This window comes from Botryllus schlosseri, chromosome 11 (assembly GCF_051294905.1).
Source record: "Botryllus schlosseri isolate E-star chromosome 11, Bs_hap1, whole genome shotgun sequence".
NCBI lineage: Eukaryota > Metazoa > Chordata > Ascidiacea > Stolidobranchia > Styelidae > Botryllus > Botryllus schlosseri.
In genome coordinates, this window is record NC_137246.1 from 12,755,026 (window position 1) to 12,776,590 (window position 21,565).

General features: G+C 39.7%; 1 protein-coding gene across 1 annotated transcript in view; it reads right to left on the reverse strand.

The window, feature by feature from the left end:
• LOC145449911 (uncharacterized) overlaps nucleotides 1-21,383 on the reverse strand; it is a 38,877-nt gene extending 17,494 nt beyond the window's left edge. The window contains exons 1-9 of the mRNA XM_080328350.1: nucleotides 20,376-21,383; nucleotides 19,037-19,155; nucleotides 14,339-14,462; nucleotides 13,963-14,038; nucleotides 12,505-12,583; nucleotides 10,839-11,001; nucleotides 4,314-4,368; nucleotides 4,176-4,238; nucleotides 1,396-1,595 (exon numbers count right to left, since the gene is read on the reverse strand). Of these exons, the coding sequence (XP_080184476.1) occupies nucleotides 1,396-1,595; nucleotides 4,176-4,238; nucleotides 4,314-4,368; nucleotides 10,839-11,001; nucleotides 12,505-12,583; nucleotides 13,963-14,038; nucleotides 14,339-14,462; nucleotides 19,037-19,155; nucleotides 20,376-20,411 (915 nt within the window). The 5' untranslated portion in view covers nucleotides 20,412-21,383. The remainder of the gene's footprint in view (nucleotides 1-1,395; nucleotides 1,596-4,175; nucleotides 4,239-4,313; nucleotides 4,369-10,838; nucleotides 11,002-12,504; nucleotides 12,584-13,962; nucleotides 14,039-14,338; nucleotides 14,463-19,036; nucleotides 19,156-20,375) is intronic.
• Between the last annotated feature and the right edge of the window lie 182 nt (nucleotides 21,384-21,565).

Genomic DNA, 21,565 nt, shown 5'->3' on the forward strand with positions numbered 1-21,565 from the left:
AGTAACAATCTCTGAGTGTAATTTTGTTTGTGTTTATGTATCGTATTGATTAAAACTTATCTCCGCATCTAAACAAATTGTGCTAGTTGCCATTGCCTAATATGAGTATTTAGGTATGACCAGCCCACCCGGTAATTGTAAGTATTGCTGGTTTGTGGGATGTCTGCAATTTCGTTATCAGCGCAGCCGTGCCGGCCAATTGTACAGTCCGATAAAATTGATCACTACTGTGTTTTTCGCACAGCGTACTGATTCTCATTTCAGCGAACTAACGATCCTTATTAGATGTACGAATTCGACCTCATCGTTAGAAACGTCGATTTCATCGCGCGCTCCGAGAAACACAATCTCCTATCGCGATTTGACGACCAAATATACGCCCACCTTCTACAAATTAAAGTGCATTGTTTGCATCGATTAGGGCCACAACGCCGCGTTTAAAATATTTTGTGACCATTTTTTGTGATAAATATTCTCGGAACGCAAAGTTGAACAGTGTTTAATTGTGTGTGCCTGCCAGTTGGAATTTATTCCAGTGCCCATAATATTAATCCAATGATGCTTTGTGAACGTAAATCGGGAAATGCAACAATGTAGTCAAAATCGATGTTTAAATCAGCAACCAATTGTCGCCATGTGAGCTACTCAATACCAAGTAAAAACCAATTGTGTTCGCGGTAAAGGATAATTACTGATTGGCTGCGCGCGTTTGTAATAATCATTCTTGTCCGTATTTCGTGTTCCAGAATTGTTGCGCCGTTTTCGCAATCCTATCAGCGAGAGGTCGCGTCGCGTTACATTGTGCGAACTTGTAACTGAGCCCACTTCTAGGACTATTTCGAGATAACACACACGCGGATCACGCGTCTAGGAGGAGCCTTCTTGGTACATTGTGTAGTCGACAAATACAAGTCGAAGTAATTCAAGTGTCTATCTTGAAACTCTCACGCAATTCTATTTTTGCATTCGATCAGTATACACCTTGAGGCCACTGTTGTTTTGCAGAAGTAGGGTACAAGCGTAACGCTGTCAGGTCACGTAGCCTACTCATCCCGGTTAGCTGTTAGATTTTAATACTGTTGCGTTGAGTAAACCGTCAGTCAGAAATATACAAAGGATTCCGACCGCTACTCATACAGGTTATCAAACATGCTACGTCCCTCAAGCTTTAGTTTTACTCAACTGCGAGTATTACTAAACCGGTCTGCAGTTATTGGGTGGAACATTGTCTTCCTAGTTCAAAGTGTAATTAATAACCATCTTCGTTTTAGTGGCATTTAAAATTCAGATGAGATAGTTGAAACTTTCTGTCTTTAGGCATGAAGAATGAGATATACTAACCAATCTCCAGAACCTGCATTATGCAAATATGAACTTCGTAAATATCCAACTGACCTCATAATATCCACCGATCACCCAAGCAACAGGACGTATCAAACCAGGACATTGCGTTGTGATGTTGCTGGTGTCAACCGTCATTGCCCGAAATCGATACGTATCGTAGCATACAGATATTGTAGCGAATAATAAAAAAACAAATAGCAGAAGAAAAATGAGACGTTTTCTATCGAATCCATTCATTTCTTCTTTAACCGCTGAAATTAATTAGGAATATTTATAGTGGCACTGTCCTCTAAATATGATATGCTTTCAAATTAACTTTGAAGGTGCAGCAATATTTTGGGAGCAGTCATTTGCCACAGAAGTGGACCTTCAAAAATTGAATAAACCCGAAATGCAATTGCGATAAAGCATGCAACCAGTTTTTGCAAGAATGCTACTGGAGTGTGACATTCTGAGGGTTTTAGATGTGTTCATGACGGCATCCATGAAATTCTGCAGTAGTGTGTTGGACTATTGGAGGCCGAAGGCCGATGATTAACCGACTACACCAGGGGTTTTCAAGCTTTTTATGGTCGCGACCTCGAGACACCTAATTCCGATTTGAAAATGTTCCGCGACCCCACCTCTCAATTCGGCGTGCTGACTACAAAAAATAGTGAGTACCCCGCCTAAACCTACTCCTGGTCTGTATGGAAAGCTGACGACCATGTGCGCAGTTATAGAAATTATGCAATTTTTGACGTGTCAATCTCGTTCTCCTTCCAATACATTACCAATATGTCATTTTTGGAACGATTTCTACCTATATCGAATCAAAGTAGTCGAGTACGTGAAATTCTGCGTCGCGCGAAATGCAGACAACAGTCTATAGGTGGCTCGACCGCGCTCAGTGTTTTCGTTTGTTTGTTCTGTTAACTCCGTGGTTCTCAAACTTATGGGAAAACTTCACGAAACGGTCCCTTACCAAATTAACACAAAACACTCCAAAACGTTGGTCTTGGTCGTCATAGGGCGATCAACTTATTTTCTGGGGAAAGAATCCTTCAGACTCCTCTTACCGCTTCAGGTAGTTTCAACACTACCCTTTATACATCCAATTCACAAACGGTATTACTACCCGACTCACGAACGATCCAAATTAGCTAACGGCATATGTGAGATTTATTAATTTGTTTCCTTCGGCTTAGTAAGCACCAACCAGTGCTATGAAAGTCAGTGTACAGCTATTTTCTTGTCGCGTGAATCGCGAAGTTTTTAGGGAGTAAATTTTGTCAATATTACAGTAAAAAAATTGTTGAAGAATGTTGTTATCTCCTGAACCCAAGTATAATGATTGTGGCTACTCGAATAATATAGGAGTCGCTCAACCGTAACAGACTAAAATATAGGAAAAATCATTTTTCAATTCGCATTTTTACACTGAGAGAAATATTTTCTTCCGCGGGTCGCATTTGTACCGTGCGCGGCTTTGATTAGGACTATTCGGGGACGATTATTTCGGTGCCTGAGCATACCAATATCGAAGGTTCCGGCCAACATGCCGCCAGTGATCTTTTTGCCAGCGCACTTCTCGTGAAGTCGCGCGTTGGCCAAACCTCTCTATGTCTTGGTGTGTCCTGACGCGGAAACGTTCAACGCCGGAATGCCGATAACGCGGACGCTCTTTACGCGCCCCTAGATTTAAGTATTTCAGCGACCTTGAGCAATACTGACATAATTGAGAATGCAGGAGTATTTTTTAGATTTAAATTCAGTAAATTTATGCGCATTTCGTTTCTGGGTGGGCACTGGGCATACGCACAATAAAATTGAAAAATTCATAATGACAATAAAGCGCGCGAGGCGAAAGTAAAATTTAAAATTGAATAATTTAGCACCAAAATATTCCACTTTATGTTGATTAATGATATTATGACGGCCACAATCGAGTTTCATTTAACTATATGTTGCCTGAATTTTGTTATATTCCAAAATTTAGTTTTTTGTGGATAGTTTGAATTTTTTGGAACGTGCTTCGCGATCCAAAAAATTTTCTTGCGGACCCCAAACGAACCTCGGAACCTAGTTTGGAAACCACTATGTTAACACATCGCGCTACCGGTCACTTGTAGTTTTCCTGGAAGGAAAATTACCATCCCATTGATTTCTAGGCTCACGTCATTGTAATTTTAATAGAGGTGGCCAGACACCAACCTTACGTTATAGGTGGTGACGCTTTAGCACGACGCATCGACTGATCTGATGATACCTTGTTTGCCGAGTTCGTATTTTTCAGAGGTCGTTTTATTTTCTATTTTGCAAAATGAACTAAAATATTCAGAAATGAGCTGCCGCTACCACTCGGTTCAATGGCATTCTTGTAATGGTCATTGGTATTCCATTTCTGTCCCCGTGACTACGTAGAATAGGCAAACTGACCCGTTGGGGTCGCGACCTCTACGTTTGAAACCTATGGAATAAACCAACTTGAATATTATTCTTCTATTCGATAATATCGAGAAAAGAATCGTTTCGGAGTCGGGAGAAACACCTTTGCTCATTTCCCAATACCACCAGACGCAGCCTACTGCGAAATGCGTAGTACGAATAAAATGAGGATGTTTTTATTCAGTTTTGAATGTGATGTGTTGCTTCTTTTATCAATTTAGAAGCCTTTTATCTTGCAATTGAAGTATAAAATCACAAATGTCTGGCGGACTGGCAGAATAGTCGTCGCGGACCGGCGGTTGAGAACCACTGCCTTAAATAACGCAACTTTAATTTTGGGTAAGCTTTCGTGTACCTATTTTATTAGTTCCTACAAAGAGGACAGATAGGCTAACTATAGATACCTTGCATATTTATTTCCCGGTCGTCGTCATCATTATCTGTATTGCGTGCCGGACAGGAGACTTCTGAATCGAAAAAATTAACATACGGTGTTTGGGTATCTCATCGTTCTTCAGACTAATGTCGTTTGGTCGACTTACTTCCAATCACATCTGCTTGGATGTGGACAGTGCGATGATTAATTACCGACGGCGTCTGTCGAATACAATGAGTTCTTATAACGAGGAACATAACGTCGTAACTTGACCAGTTGACCGCTGATGTCAATGCCCCAAATGAAGACTTTGACAGCATACAAAAATGACGACCAAATATAGACATCCAAATCCCTATATACCAGTGGTTCCCAACCGGTGGGGAAATCAATGGATTCTGGTGGGGAATGGACGCATTTGTTAAACATTGTACGCAGGATATTATATACATTACATACAGGATTTACGGAGACACATGCACAGTTACCGTTACCAGTTATCTGCTCTGGAATGTCTGTATCGAAAATGATATTGCGTGCTGTTCACAAAAACTCATTTTAACTATGGATAACCAGCAATGACGTCACCAAAGCATCCAGCACGACCAGTATGACGTGAAATAACGCTTTCGCTAAATTTTGAGGTTTACATGTATCGGTTCACAATACATTTTATGCTGCAGTTGTAGGCGATTGTCGTGCGAACTGCTGGTGTGGTTTAGTGTCTTTAAATAGTATATTCATATTGAAATGAACCCGAATATTTTCGGCTGACACTCGTCAGGGGTAATCGTCAGCAACTAGTAGAGAATTGGAAAGAACATTGTATATCAACAATCGTATCACAAAATATGACGTCACCAGCATGAAATTTCGAATGAGAGAGCGTTCAATGTACTATTTTTAGGTGATACACGAACTCCTTTTGTTGGCAGAGTTTTGGTTGATGTATTTTGATAAAAGTTGATTCCAAGGCACACAAATGGAATTGTGAACGGCCTCGACCTACGATTCGAAATAGGTCGTCTCGATAATTATTCGCACAAATCGGATTATCTAACAGATGTTTGCCGATGGCAGAATTAATGGCCTTTGATCGATCAGCATCAATCTTAAGTGGATGAGTTAAGGGTGAGCTTTTCACATCGCGTGACGCACGTGTTCTGATAAATCTGGGGACATGTTGGTTTATGCGGTCCTGCAGACGTCTTGACGTTCTTCCCACGTAGCCACAATCACAGTGGCACCTATATTCGTACACTACATTACTTTGTTGAAGTGCAGGAAGCACGTCTTTGCGTGTTGAAGGGAGCAGTTGTGTTGTTGTAAAAATCACATTGGTTTTGACTGTATCGTAACATTTACCGACAGCAGAAATCAATTGTTTTTCGAAGCGGGTGGAAATGGGGCCAATCCAGGGTAGATGGATATAAACATCTTTTATTGTTCGTGCGGTGGGCTCTGTTCGTTTTTCTGCGTTGAATTGTGTTAATTTCCTCTCCATGCCGCGGCTGATGACGTGTTCAGGGTAACCGTTATCAAGTAAGATTTTTCGGATGCAGTCAAGTTCTAAACTCAGTTTGTTACCCGAACATATCATCAACGCTCTATGCACGAGTGTGCCTATGAGGTTAATTTTTCTGCGTCGAGGACTGAATGAATTCCAGCGAAGGTATTGGCCTGTGAATGTCAGTTTTCTGAAAACAGACGTTTCAAATTTGTTGGTATTGCGCTTTTCAACTAATACGTCCAGAAATGATAATGAGTTATTGCGTTCTTTTTCTATTGTGAATTGCAAGGCCGGGTGAAGCGAGTTTAAGCGAATGAGAAATTGGTCACACTCCGATTCATTCCTGAAAATGACAAATGTATCATCTACGTATCGGCGGTACAATAGTGGTTTGGCGGACTCACGCTGGGACAGAAGCTCGCCCTCGTAATACCCTACGAAAATGTTGGCCAAAATAGGTCCCAGGGGACTACCCATGGCTAAGCCGTCAATTTGGCGAAACATGACCTCGTTAAAGCTAAATTCCACGGAGCCAGTTGCCGCTTGTAAAAGTTCAACAAAGACGTTACGCGGGATTGATGGTGGTGGTAGCTTACCACCGTACAGCGCGTTGGCACAAATATCAATAGTCTCATGCAGCGGAACGTTCGTAAAAAGACTAGAGATATAATAGTCTCATGCAGCGGAACGTTCGTAAAAAGACTAGAGATATAATAGTCTCATGCAGCGGAACGTTCGTAAAAAGACTAGAGATATAATAGTCTCATGCAGCGGAACGTTCGTAAAAAGACTAGAGATATAATAGTCTCATGCAGCGGAACGTTCGTAAAAAGACTAGAGATATAATAGTCTCATGCAGCGGAACGTTCGTAAAAAGACTAGAGATATAATAGTCTCATGCAGCGGAACGTTCGTAAAAAGACTAGAGATATAATAGTCTCATGCAGCGGAACGTTCGTAAAAAGACTAGAGATATAATAGTCTCATGCAGCGGAACGTTCGTAAAAAGACTAGAGATATAATAGTCTCATGCAGCGGAACGTTCGTAAAAAGACTAGAGATATAATAGTCTCATGCAGCGGAACGTTCGTAAAAAGACTAGTGTCTTTTGTACTCAAACCAGCAAATAGCAGCTCCGTAATGACATAAGTTAAAAAGAAATACGACGATGGTTTTGGTTATAGTGGGGAATTTAGACTCGGAATACATCTGACGTGGGGAATGAAGAAAAAAAGGTTTTGAACCACTGATATCTACATTATTGCATTCCATATTTCCACATTTTCCAATATTTTTAGCCAAAAACTGTTTATATACTTTTCGGTGCTCTGGATTTTTTAGATCTAACATAAAATTCTTTCAATCTAAGTATGAACTTTTCTAATTCAAATTTATGACATTGCTATCGGGAGTTTTTAAATCCAGATTAGGAGATGGCATGATCGGTTTGCGAGCTCGTTCGGTCTCATTTCGGTCTTCAGGTTCTTCACTGTTCATTAGTTTTATATGTTCAAAGGTTTCCTTGTAAAGAATGGAAACACTCAATAAACTCTATCGATAAAGTAGCCTATACGACTATCCGCCACTTAACTTTATGACAGACGTGTCAGTGTAGTTTAGCTAGTCGTATCTCTCTATAACAGTGGTTCCCAAACGGTGGGGAATTCCCCACTGGTGGGGAATTCGATGGTTTCTGGTGGGGAAGAGACGCATTTGTTCGGAATTATGTACAGGACAGTCTACATATTCACGGAGACACATGCGCAATTACCGTTACCAGTTACCTGCTCTGGAATGTATGTGTCGAAAATTATATGGCGTTATGTTCACAAAACCTCATTTGTAACTCTGGATGGCCAGTAATCATGGCGTCACAAACGCATCCAGCACGACTAGTTTGAAGTGAAATAATGCTTTCGCGAGATTTTGAGCGTTACTGGTATCGGTCCACAATACGTTTTATGTTGCAGTTATAGGCGATTGTCTTGCGTACTGGTGTGGTTGTGTGTCCTGTGTCGTCAAACCAGCAAATGGACCAGCAAATGGCTGCTCTGTGATGACAAAAGTGCTTGGTAGTTGGGAACAGGACCGTAACTGCCGCACCCCAAACCCCCCCATGAAGGGGGGGCGAGCTCAAAGGGGCCCGAATTTATTTCGTGAATTAACATAAAATAAAGTATCTTTTTTTTAATGCCACTGTTTCCTTTTTCTAAAAAATTTCGCGCTGGGTGCACGATTTAATATTGCCAAATATCTAATTACCCTTCCGCGATCTAATACCCTTCCCGCACGAAAATACTTTTTTATTATTGTCCAGTAAAGCAATACCAATTTGAAATCGTGTGTGCCTTCTAGCTTTGGCGTTTTCTATATCTTTTGACATATAGCATAATGTAACGAAGTCAATATACCAACGGGTCCACCTGAAGATGTTTAATTCTTATTTGGGGGTCCTAACTTTTGCAACACGCCTCACTCAGCTCTACCGGTAAATCTGATTACGTGAGCAGATAGGGAATAAAGAATTGATAGCAAGATATATGCAATTCCCGATCATACCGGCCGATTCAAACACGAATTATATAATTATTTCGCGCTTCGCGTGTTTAGTCGAAATAAGGCGACGCACTAAACAGTAGACCCAATGTAGCTGATAAGTTGCAGGGAAAAAGCGTACAGGCGCAGCGGGGCTAAGGGGGTTCCGGGGGCCCAAATACCAACGTTTTTTTGGTGGGGCTAACAAATTGCTGTTACGGTCCTGGTGGGGAATGAAGGCTCGGAATAAATCTGAAGTGGGGAATGAGGACAAAAAGGTTGGGAACCACTGCTCTATAACTAGCCTATACACCCTGAACGAAGCTAGTGTGTAGCCTATCTTCGCTCGTGTACCATACATAATATAAGAGTGTGAATATGCATCCATGACACATGAAACAAGACCCTAACTTAAACTTATACCGCGGTTTAAATCGAGTACGGCATTTTAATCCAAAATATGCATGCACGTAGGAACGCAAAAAGGTATGCAAAGTAACCACATGGGATTCATGACCGCGATATAATTCTGAGTTGCATCTGTTTTCGAGAAGGCTATCACCCTTCTCTGCCCTTTCAATGTGAATACAAGCCCTTTTCGCTAAGAGTATAGGATACTTTTAGTTTATATATAACTAACCTACGTAGGTTAGTTATCTATAGTTCGTTGTCTTAGTCTGCTCAAAGACCGATGTACGGTTCGCGCCTCCTCTCCCCGTGACTTAGTCGAGTGTAACTTTAGAATAAATTGGAAAGGCTAATATGAAGAAAAAAATTGTGGAAGGCAGTACTCAGATTCTAACGCATATTTCTTGAAAAGTAGAAACTAGAATGTTATGCAACAGCCGTCTTATGTTCAACAAAATTATTTTATAGTCACTCAGATACAAATTTGTTGGTTTACAATCAGGGATGTAGAGTTGGAGTCGGATTTTCGAAATTGTTTTCCTTAGAGTCACATAAAAATTTAAGCACTCTTTGGAGTTGTAGTTGGAGTCAGAGTCGTAACAAAATACTGGCTGGAGTCGGGTTCTGGTTCTGGTGTGATTTAAATCAGGTTTTGTTCGTTGATTTTTTTTTTATCATTTTGATTTTATTGATTATTTTGGTTTTTTGAAATTTTCGTACGAGATGCGTGAATGTGGTTTATTATCGTAATATCATGTGCATTTTATATAAACCGGAGATAGCATCTCGTCCCCGGCACCGGTATAGCTCAGCTCTTCGGCAGACAGCCGGTAAAAGAGCAAAGAGCGATAGTCAATCAATATGTTAGCGTTTTGCTGTGGATACTAGTTAGTGACATGCTGCTGCTATTTCCGAGGTTCGTGTTATTGTTATTATGAGTAAAAAAAATCAAAAAATCAAGATTTGAACTATTTAAGTGATTAAAATCGATTTTAATCAAGGGCAAAATGATTTTAACCAGAACCCTAGGCCGGAGTCAAGGTCGGTGTTTGTGAAAATGCTTCTGACTCAGACTCCGACTCCAACTTCTTTAATGTGAAAACTAATGCTTTCAAAGGATTCTCAAAATTACTAATAATAAAAAAATAGCGTTTGTATGTACCAACAATCACTGTTATCAGTAACTATATTGATAAAATTGGACATTATTTTCAAATTGCAATTCAATTGCATAGAGGAAGATCAGTGCAAGATGCATCTTCGTGACCAGCGCAAAATTGCTGATGCCATCGAAAACTGGTGCATTTTTTGGAAATATGCCATGATACTGTGAGAGAGTAAACAAATCGTATGGTTTTGTTAGTGACCACATCACTTGTAAAGTGATGCAAATCCAACCAAACGCTGCTTCCCACTTGAGAAAATCAAAAGTATTTCTAGCAAGTATCTCATCCTCTTGGGCCGAACAAATCTTTAAGAAAGAGTGCAAGCAGCCTATAGTCCTGGTCAGGACCGTAACTGCCGCCCCCAAACCCCCAATTAGGAGCTGTGTAGTGGGAAAATTTGTACATCTCTGTATTAGTTGCTAGCTCATACACAAGAGCTGCACTTCTATTGTTTCATCCACATTTTAATTATACAGGACGGGATATCTATTGTGTTTGAATGATTCATGCATATTACAATATCCGTGGCAAGGAAGGGTATTTCGAAAAAAATACTTCCATTTTGATTGTACAGTGAGTATTTCGAGCTGTGCCACAGTGAAACGATTTTACATGACTTCGTGAATAGTATGTTTGCACGTGCTTATGGGCTATATGAAAGTCATTAGTAGACCATCACTGTGGCATATAATTTTTGCAGTCTTGTGAGGAAAATAGTCGGAGTCGGTGCGTTCAAAGACTCGGGAGTCGTGGTCGGAGTTTGAGTCGGTATATTGAAAATGTATGGAGTCGTAGTCGACTCCACATCCCTGTTTACAATACTGCAACTTCTTGCCAATACCATGACAGCGGTAATTGACCTAAGGAAACGATAGGACAAATTGGTTGACCCGACGCGGATAAGATGGATTTTGATGAAATGTTACGTTACGGTCAATAAGTATATAATCATAGCATCGATTGTTATTCATTGAAATCATATCGCTCCACCTTAGTCACGCTGTAGAAACAGTAGCCAATGAGAAACTCACCCGCCCCGATGTATTTGAAACAACGTATTTGAGACCTAAAAGGAGTTCGAATTGGAATTTAATTCACAAAGATAGTATGAAACTGGAATTTGCCCGATCTTCCAGATATATGGTGCAGATAATAATTTACAAATAATCTGACCGTATTCCGTTCCGATTAGCAAGATTGTCACCAATGTCATCGTCACAATCTTGGAGCCCGTTCTGAAAATATACGTTTGTTATCAGATATCTGAGAATATCTATACCTATATAGGGTTGCATGTAAAACAAACGGTATTTTAAAACACTTTGTTTTAAACATGTTTTAAACCAGGAGTCAACAATTTGCGGCCAGCGATCTGATTTCAGTTTTCGGAAGAACGCCATAACACATTTAAAAATGCTGAAGTTGATTTCAGTTTCAAAATATTGTTGTTGTTGTTGTTGTTTCAAAATAAGCTATTTTCATTTGCCTAACAAAACTATTCCCCGCTAGCTGAAACGGCTTCGGTGATGGCAACAGCATTCCATCAAGGGATATGTATAGGCATATTGCCTTGACGCGCAACGTTCCAGAAACTGCCGAGACCGACCCGTTTTGGGCTTCCCCACAAGATCAAGCTTCACGAGGATATAGTCTTACAGCTAGTACGCTACAGTGTCTCTCTTGCCCCGATAGATTCCCTGAGTCGCTGAAAAGCGTTGTTAGGTATCATACGCAGCTCATAGTTCATGATAAAATTAAATTAATGCCCACGGCCTGTAAGAAATTTGAAAAGTGGCCCGCAACCCGAATTGAGTTGGTGATCCCTGTTTTAAACAGTGTTTTGAACAAACCCATTAAAACAAATTGTGTTTTTTTCCAAACGGTGTATAATCATGCCATAATTGTTTAATTACTTTCGAAAAACATATAGTATGAGCCTGCGGACGATTTGCACCCAATATAGTAGACGTATACGATATGGAGTGGCTGGAACCCTCGAAATCGACGTCGGTTCAACAGTTATAGCTGTTATGTTCGTGCATTTTACATTGGTATCGTTTATCTCTTATTTGTCTAGGATTAGTAATTACCGCCAATCATTATTTCCTCGTGTGTCGTGCTTCGTATTTATGCCCTGTGTTCTGTTGTCTACTGGGTCTTTCGTTTAACTGAACTCTGGATCGTGTCGCCTGTCTTAATGTTATTCTGCTGTATAATATACTGGTTTCATATTGCAACCTCGTCGTATTGAGTTATTGTTCAAACAAGATCAAGAACTTAACAATTGGTGTCAGAAGTGGGATTCGAACCCACGACTCCATTCGGAGTAGATATAGATCATTGGTACGGACTGGCTGTTCTGATGATGATAACCGTCGACCTTTATAATGCTGCCTAACGATGTAGATATTTTTTGATCAGTTTATGACAATGGTTGGAAGCTCTTTTCGTCGAAGGAGCCATATTCACCCCATATTTTCAATTATCATTGCCAATCCACAGTGGCGTCACAATTAACAAATTCGTGACGCCAGATCTTAAAATACTCAAAAAACACGTTTTAAACAAGGGACATGTCTAAAACATGTTTATTTTAAATTAATTTTTGTTTTAAATGCAACCCTATACCTATATCTCTAGTAGACAAGTCAATATTGGTTGTCCCCCTCAGTATGCTTCATTATACAGGCATAAAAATAGTAGGTCTAAATATATTATATTGTAGTAGTATGCATTACTTTTCTAGTCCCGTGATATCCTCGGAATATATCAACCGCTCGATCAACTCTTGGCATATCTTGTAATAAAACGCGGAACCTGAATGTGTAAAATTTATGTATAAATTGCAGGAATATTCACAATATTGAAATGACATTTAGCACAGAACATTGTACATCAGCATCGCTCGTTTCATCGTTGCTGTAACTGTTTATTAAATAAAAAAATCACATAATTCTATTCGAAAATATTTTATGAAGGTCGGAAACAACTAGTAATATTAAAATTAGAAATAACCAGAGGCGGTCAGTAACGAAGTACTTCTACTTTTTTGAAGTACTCAAGTAGTTTTCCTCTACTTACGTACTTACTCAAGTATATCTAATTTCCCGCTACTTCTACTTCGTAATATTTTGTGGTCTACATACTTACATGTCGCTATTTTCAGCTTGTCAAGTAGAAGTAGTTTTATCATCCAAGCAGGAAGATAGTCTGAGGAATTTCAGAGCTGTTTTCACGGAGTATCAACATTTAATTCTCATAAAAGTTGAGTAAAGCCTAGAATTTTCGTCGCGCTTCGCACACAGTGGGTATGGAATGACAAATATGATATCACGAAAGTATAGGTGAATATAACTTAGGTAGCGGGTTGCTTGGCTCCGTTCACATCGCATTGTCGCCCATATGAAAAGTCGACTCCTGCTTTTTTTTAGCTTTAGACCTGTTTTAGCATACCACCTTTGAAAATTTCTGGACTAATGACATGAAAAACATTTTCCGCTTTCAGAAGTAGTATTTATATTTCACATTCAATTCCCAGAATCATACTTTGAGTTCTAATTAGTATCAGTTCTTTTGTCTGGAAAACATAAATGTTGAAGCGAGTGTAGTATGCCTTCAATTTCCGGAAATAAAGCTACACAAATGGCATGTTTACGATCCACCATTTTTTTATTACCGTTTGCTAATCGCGCAGAGTGTTTACATCGTATCCGATACAACTTCTCTGCATTGCTCTTCGACTAAACTACGGGCTTTATAATCTGGAGAAAGGCTCCACACCGTGGTATTTCTAAAGCGTGCTGTTCGAGTAAACAGAGAATTAGTATCGCAGTCTCATATCAATACTATCATTTTCATCCCATGATATAGACGAATGCTTATGCTATCGCAAATTGGATAGCTCTTGGTATGCATCAACAGAAATCAAGCTCTGCGCCTTTCATATAGCTCAATTTGCAGCTTTTGACAATCCATGCGAACGAATTACGATCGTTTTTACAACTACTCACTTACTTACTTGAGTAGATTTAAAGACAGTCAATTCTACTTCTGCATCAAGTAATTTTAGATTGCTTATGGAAGAAGTAATTCTACTCGTACTTAGTAGATGTTTTCGTCGCTACTTCAACTTCTACTTGAGAAGCTTTCTTGAGCACTTTGACCACCTCTGGCAATAACTATATGTCAATACTTACAGCACATTACATCCAGTATGAAAACGATCAATACCATAGTTCCTGACTTTTTGCCCATGCTTCTTTCGATTACCAGCTGCAAAGTGTGGAACTATGGAAAATTTACAGTTTATTGAATGCGAATTCAGGCAAACTAAAATCGCGATGCCATGTTCATTATCATTGTTTTTGCAAGTTCATGCTGAGTATTCTGGTCCGTGTAAGCGGTGTCTTAAAATGCAGAGGGGGCCGTGATACAACTCTGTGGATACGGAATTATAATTACAATGATTGGTCTGGTGTTAAATGATCAATGCAGTCGAAACAGGATGAATACAGAAACAACAACAGGACCTCAAGACCCCTACCAGTTAATCCACAAGATGATCCAACTTACGAAGTAATTGTTGCGCTGAATGTCCGGTTTTCCCGAACCATGTTGGTCAATATGGTCTTTTATCATCGCCTGGACGATGGCCAAAGAATAGCCGTTGAAGTACACTTCTATTCCCAATATCACCCTGAATTCATCGAACAGCTTGATAAATGAAATAGGCGCTAGGCTGGAAATACACTTGCTGTGGTGTTTTCATGACGAGAGTAACTATTCCGAGTTTATCGAGAAGATGTTCCTCTTGAAGACTGTCACGAACATTGGCAAAAATAGACTCTGTCTCGTGTCTCTTCATAACCATAGATTAGGGGTGTACAAATCAGCGATCGCGAGTTTACAAGCCGATCGCGGTGGTTTTCAATTCAATATTATTCCGTATGCGTCGATATATTCATCAGTCTTATTCATCCGTGACCAAATTATGGGATAATATAGGTCAAAAGACAACCAGATCTGTAATTTCGAACACGATATCACTGACCTGAGCTAAGCATTGCAACCAAATAAATGATATAACCCACAATACTGACACACCAGGTCCCTTCACAATCCATTCGAAATATCTACATGTGTGGTGTAGCCCAGAGCCCCGCAACCTTTTTCTGTTCGCAACCAACTTTTCATCCAAATGGTATTGGCAATTGCATATACTACTAACAATTTTTGGAGATACCAATAGTTGGAGACAGCAATTTATGTGCCTATATAGTAGGGTTACCATACGTCCTCTTTTACGGGGATTTGTTCTCTTTTTTGACTTTTATGAAAGTGTCCCCGGAGGACGCCCATATCTCCTCTTTTTCAGAACTTTGGCAGAATGTGACTGAGATGCAGTGAATCAGCACTGAAATCACGCTCCGGTGGCTATTTCTGGAGCTGCGGCGGAAAGTTGACCTTCTTTTTAGTCAACCAACCGATAATGCATAGGAAAAACCGTAATTCAGGGTTCGAACAAGTTGACCTTTTTTAGTGAACCGACCACGAGGTGGGAAAAACTTTTTTCAGTATTTCTCTCCGGTATTGCAAGTCTGAAAATTTGGAGTAAGTGTCATCTTTCTAGATTTCCAAAATATGGTAACCCTATTATATAGTCAATGTAAAATTCAGTCGAAGGTTTTGATTCTTTTCGGCAGAGGTTTTCTCACTGTCGATCTTTTTGGCAGCACATTTCGCGGTTCCATACTATTACCGAGAATTCTATAACCTAGGCTTACCATATTTTGGAAATCTAAAAAGAGGACACTTTTTCCGAAAGTTCAGACATGCAAAACCGGAGAAGAATTCTCAAAAACCGGTAAATTTTTCCCACTTCGTGATCGGTTGACTAAAAAAAGAAAAGGTCATCTCCGGAGATTAATTTCTGTGCTAATTTACGGCATATCACTCGCAATTTCCTCTAAATCTGACCTAAATTTTCAAAAAAGAGGACAAAATCTCAAAAAAGAGGACAAAAGGGCGTCCTCCGAGGACACTTTCAAAAAAGTCAAAAAAGAGGACAAATCCTCTTAAAAGAGGACGTATGGTAAGCCTACTATAACCGAGATGAACATTACCGAGAATTTTATTACCGAGAATGGATATTATCGAGAATGGATATTACCGAGAATGGACATTACCGAGAACGGACATTACCGAGAATGGACATTACCGAAAATGGCCAATGCCAAGAACCTAGCTTACTGGGACGGACGTTGTCGATAAATTTATACCTGAGAATCGATACCGAATGTGGCAACGCCGTGATTCACACACACTACCTGTTTATATGCATAACATGCCCTCATTGCATATATTGCGTTCTCGGCAATGTCCATTCTCTGTGGTGTTCATTCTCGGCAATGTCCATTCTCGGTATTGTTCATTCTCGGTATTGTCCATTCTCGGTATTGTCGTTCTCGGTAATAGCATTCTCGGTAATAGCATTGCCGATTCGGACTCGATGCAACAATTGAGGGGGTTGGGGTGCGGCAGCTAAGGTCCTGCATGTAACAGATGTTAACAAAAGTCTGAAAGTGGACTGTCCTCCAAGTCGGCAGATGCGGATGCGCATGCGGAATCATAATATAACATCGGCCTGGTGTAAATGACTATTGTAGTGGGAAAATACCATGAATACCACAAACAGCAACAGACGATAAAGCGCGCACCCAATCAGCAATTCGTCTATTACGTCGAACACAAGGGAGTTATGATGAGTGTGCGATGAGGCAATTGTTTGATGATTATAACGACAGGTCGGGCAGGAATACTGCATTTTCCGATCAACGTTCGCAAACACTTTGGAGGAAACAAGAAAATTTAATCTCATGGTGTTCTTTGACAACCGTAGCGACGTAATTGGCAATAATCTCAAGCTATTCATGTTTCATTCATTATACGCAGAATACCCTTTAACCAAAAAAACTCGAACGTATTCGAACTATTCATAATCATGAGTACTGAAAACTACAACACAGAAAAATGTTTCAAGCGACTGTTAACAACCAAAAGTTTGAGCGACTAACAGCGCTGCAGGCTGCAGGGCAGTTAATGAAATGCAATTAAACGATCAGGCTACTCAGAGCTGAGTGAGGATAATGACATGTATTTGATAAGGCGTCAGCGATAAGGATGATACCGATGGCGATAAGGTGTGTAAAATTAAAATAAATGCAAAAGGAAAGAACCTCCTGATAACTACGAATTACAACATTTTGGTTCGCATTTACATTTTCCCTTGCTCGCAAAATGTTAGATTGCATTTGATGAACATTAGGGTGCGAAAAGTTTCTGTCCCCAGTAAATTTGGCCAAGATTGCGTGATCACGTTTGATAAATCTTTGGTTGGAAACTTGAATTTCTTTTTGCAATTGTTGCAGCAAGCCTCGGTACAGGTCAGAGATTTAAAAACAAAACTCTGACCGTGGTGTAGGAAATGGTTCAGCACAGGTTTCAAAAGAGTATACTTGCTGTTCATCCATTTTTGTAATATTAGGATTTAGTTTAGCCCACTGGTTCTTTAATTTATTTAGACACTCTCCTCTTTATGACAGTGAAATATTTCGTGCCTCCCTTATCGTCATATCACACAATGAAACCAGAATGTTAGCAATCCTTACAGATAGTTTTATGGTATGGAAGGTTGTGACTGTTGATGAGAGAATTCTCCAATATGAAATTCGGACTATACATAGAGCAATAACTATGAAATGAAAGTGAATCGCGCCTAGCGCGGAAAAAATTCAGTTTACCGGAGCTTCGCTCCCCTCTTGAGATGCTTTCATGCCGCTCAAGGGGGCACGCCCCTCAGTTTGAGAACCACTGGTTTAGCCTATATTGTGATTCACAAAGTTTTCTGTTGCTACTGAAGTATGGGAAACAGTTTAGCATTGCTGAATAATCTAGTTATAACGCGGCACGCATAGAACACCAATGTAAATAGGCTAATTATTACACGTGGTGGCTGTGTACTAAGGCCTTAAGTCATTGCGGCCCCTCGTCGTCATCCTGGTCCGTACCGGATTTTCACTGGTGTGACGAATAAATGATTGATTGATTGATTGATTGATTGATTATTTTATGTTGTGATTGTCAGGTTTCCATAACGCTGTAAATGAAATTGTAATTAGGCATAATTTTTATCAAACTACAATTCAATTACAATTACACAAAATAGAAATGCTTCAATTACAATTACAATTACAATTACCATTACATAAAAAAGTAATCATTACATTCAGCTCAATTTCAAATTACATTTGATCCAACTCTGCACTACGCTACATGTCACTGCGACGGGCGAGCTTGACCCTATTACCGGAGTCAATCTATTCTTTGGAACGTGCTGGAAATGCCAATAAGTGTACAACTGTAGATTATACGGATTAACGGAAAGTATGGCACAAAATCTGCTCTGTATCAGGCACAATTACACATGTTTGAAAGACCTTGTGCATAAGTCTCAACTGTAAGTAGAGGGGTAGGGCAACATACCCCCAGATATCTTTGACACTGCTGGATACGATACTACCATACCATATTACCATACTAGACCAGTCCCATAAACTAGTGGTTCTCAACCGTCGGTCCGTGTGAGGTTTCCTGTCGGTTCGTCAAATATGTTACTAGGGTTGCATTTAAAACAAAAATCAATTCAAACAAACATGTTTAAAAAAGGCCCCTGTTTAAAATATGTTTTTTATTTTTTATGTTTTGTTTTTTTAAGCCATGGAGTCACGAATATTTAATTGTAACGTCATAGTGGATTGTCATTGACAATTGAAATTATATGGCAAATATAGCTGCTCTATTGAAATATCTGTACTATTGCTGTTGAACCGACTATTTTGAGGCCTACAGCTATCCCATATCGATATACGTCGGCTAAAACGGGTGGTAATTGTCCATAGGCTCATACAACATGGTGGATTTGCCGCGATTCTATGGTGATAGTTCGAAAGAAAAATAACAGGATGATTGCAATGTAGGATAATGATCTGAGTGTTTCCACTTTATTCCGTTATTTCGCCATTATTCCTGTACAGTGTACATTGTTATTGACCGTGATGCGAAAGGCCGTCCGGCGTTAAGCGCCAACTCTTCTTGTTTAATAAACAACAACAACAACAGCAACAACAACAATGTAGTATTTCGGAAAAGTTTGCGATCTCTATAATGTGTTTCCGTACATTATTGGCAATTATAATTATAATAGATACCTACATGAATAATGCAATCCCGGTTTGGGCCATAGCGTAGCCTAAAAATAGGATACTCCCGCCAACAGAATGGCTAACATGCCTTGGAACATAATCCACAACCATCTGCGCAAAGTCCTGACTCTGAAATGCATATGGTTGTGCGTTAAGACATACATCATCGAACAATTTAATTAATCTAATAAAATCGAGACCATAAATCGTAAATTTGCCGTAATGTATCCCACACAAATGATGATATATTGCCAGTAGCGTAGGAGTGGGAAAGTAGGGTTCACAATCAATTATCATCACACTCACTTCGTCACAAATTAGGTATATCATATCAGGGGTTCTTAAAATTTTTAGACCGCTGCTCAAAACTGAGTTTTATTGGCATCTCGCGACCAACGCCTCGCATATCGAAATGAATGTATGCATATCTATTCTCAGTAGGCTGTCTTCACGGTCATGTATGAAAGAGAGAAGGTGCAATTGGATATGTCACGCATAGTTCTGTAAAACACGATATATTGGACGAAAGTCATTGGTTGAGTTATATTGATGCCAAAACTTCATATTTAGACACATTCATAGACAATTAGACATATCTTATGATGACATCAAACAAATTCGAGTAAGTCCAAGGTCGATACATATCCGATATCCAACTTTGAAGATCGCGCACTGCGCGAGGAATTTTACATTATATTGCAATATCTTCAGCAAACATTGCAAACATATTAAATGCTCGTTCTGGTGGGTCGGGACTCATACTTTAACAAATCCTGTCATATGATACATTGTAAATCAAATTAGTGGGATATGGGTGTCTTTTCCAGATTGTCAAATTCGTATGGGGTGTATGTTAATTTAGCGGTGCTTTCTAGTGCTTTACACACATCTTAGTTAATCTGTGATCTAAATACACTCATATCAGGTCATACATATGGTGTGAGGAAGGTTATGTTTACGCTTTCCGCCTGATTGGGCGAAGTGCTACACATGAACCAAACCCATGCGCCTCATCCTATGGCAAATAACGATGGGTGTACTTGGTTCATTTACGGTGTAAATTTTACACCAAAGGATAGGGTGTAGAAGTTGGATTTTGTAACAAAAAAAGTTCTACCACTTATACTCGTCGTGAAAATCCGCAATCTTCGTTTACATTGTTTCGGCATCAATCTTTGCGGTATTGGAACAATTTGCGAAAGGTTGTGGTAAATGTTATGGGCAGATGAAGGTATGAGCTGACGATTATTACTATTATTATTACAATTTCTTATTATGCCTATTTCCATTACCAATGGCGTATTTACTCATCACATGAACTGCAATCATAATAGTATGAAAATACTCACCGACATGCCAGGAATTAATTTTTTTGTTTCATCCATTTAACCTGCTGCTCGAAAGTGGTCGACCGTAAAGTTTTTCTCGTTATATGAACTGTGCACAATTTATTCAATATAATATGTTAATGTTTATTATATGATATATGTCTGCTGATTCCTTTCGCAAAACCAACCATGAATTATATTAGACAGTCGAATCATTTTAGAAATGGCATTACGAAGTTTGTGTTCTCGTGACATATCCTGGTTTCATGCGCAACTGTTGCGAACCAATATGTACCAGAATTTGGCCGTTGATTCGTTTTCACTATTTTTTACCTTTGCAAAACATGCTAAAGTTGCCATGCTACAAGAAGTATGAAGTTACTAGTGTGAGTTGATTTGAATATTATTATCATCATTATACATAACAATATTTGAGTTGTCAGAAGGTATTGTAAATTCGTATACAGGAGTCCCGTAACGGGTTCATCCCCGCCGCAATATCAAATGTTGAATCAAAGGTACATTGATTTCGTCTTAACTCTGCCGTTCGTCGAACGGTCACACAATTGTCTGGTCGAGCTTCGAGCAGGTAGCAACGCATCGGAGAATCGGAATCGGAGAATCAATTATATTGTACAGACAATTTGACTATCGGTACCATACCAGACTAAGATTTCGAAGGTAAGTTCTAGGACAGTGGTTCCCAACCTATATCGACTCATCGCCCTCTTATCAATCTCGACACAAATTTTCGCAAATTTACGGATCCGAAGAAGAGGACACATAACCGGTGAAATTATTCACCTAACTCAGATCGCTGGCGAATTTACTAGACAAATGCCATTTTTCCGCGGTGGTAGGTGCTGATAGGTAGTGGTTTTCCCGTCTGCTTTCGCTTGCGTTGACCTGCTTTTCGGGTCATCTGCAGAATGAGCAGTCTTCACGTGCATTTTCCCCGTGATAACTAAATATATCCCTCTGCATGTTCTACCATTTTCGCCCCCTATCGACACTCAGTCGCCCCCTTAGATTCAAAGATTCTGGATTAACAGGAGCCAGGGCACTACCGGCAAATCTGATCACGTGGTAGAGTAAAGATTAGAGATAAACATTATTATGTGCAATTACCAATACTACTGACATGATATCGTATCGGGCTGACTCAGTACTGCTTTGGTCCTGACAGCGACCTAACCATACGGAATGCAAAA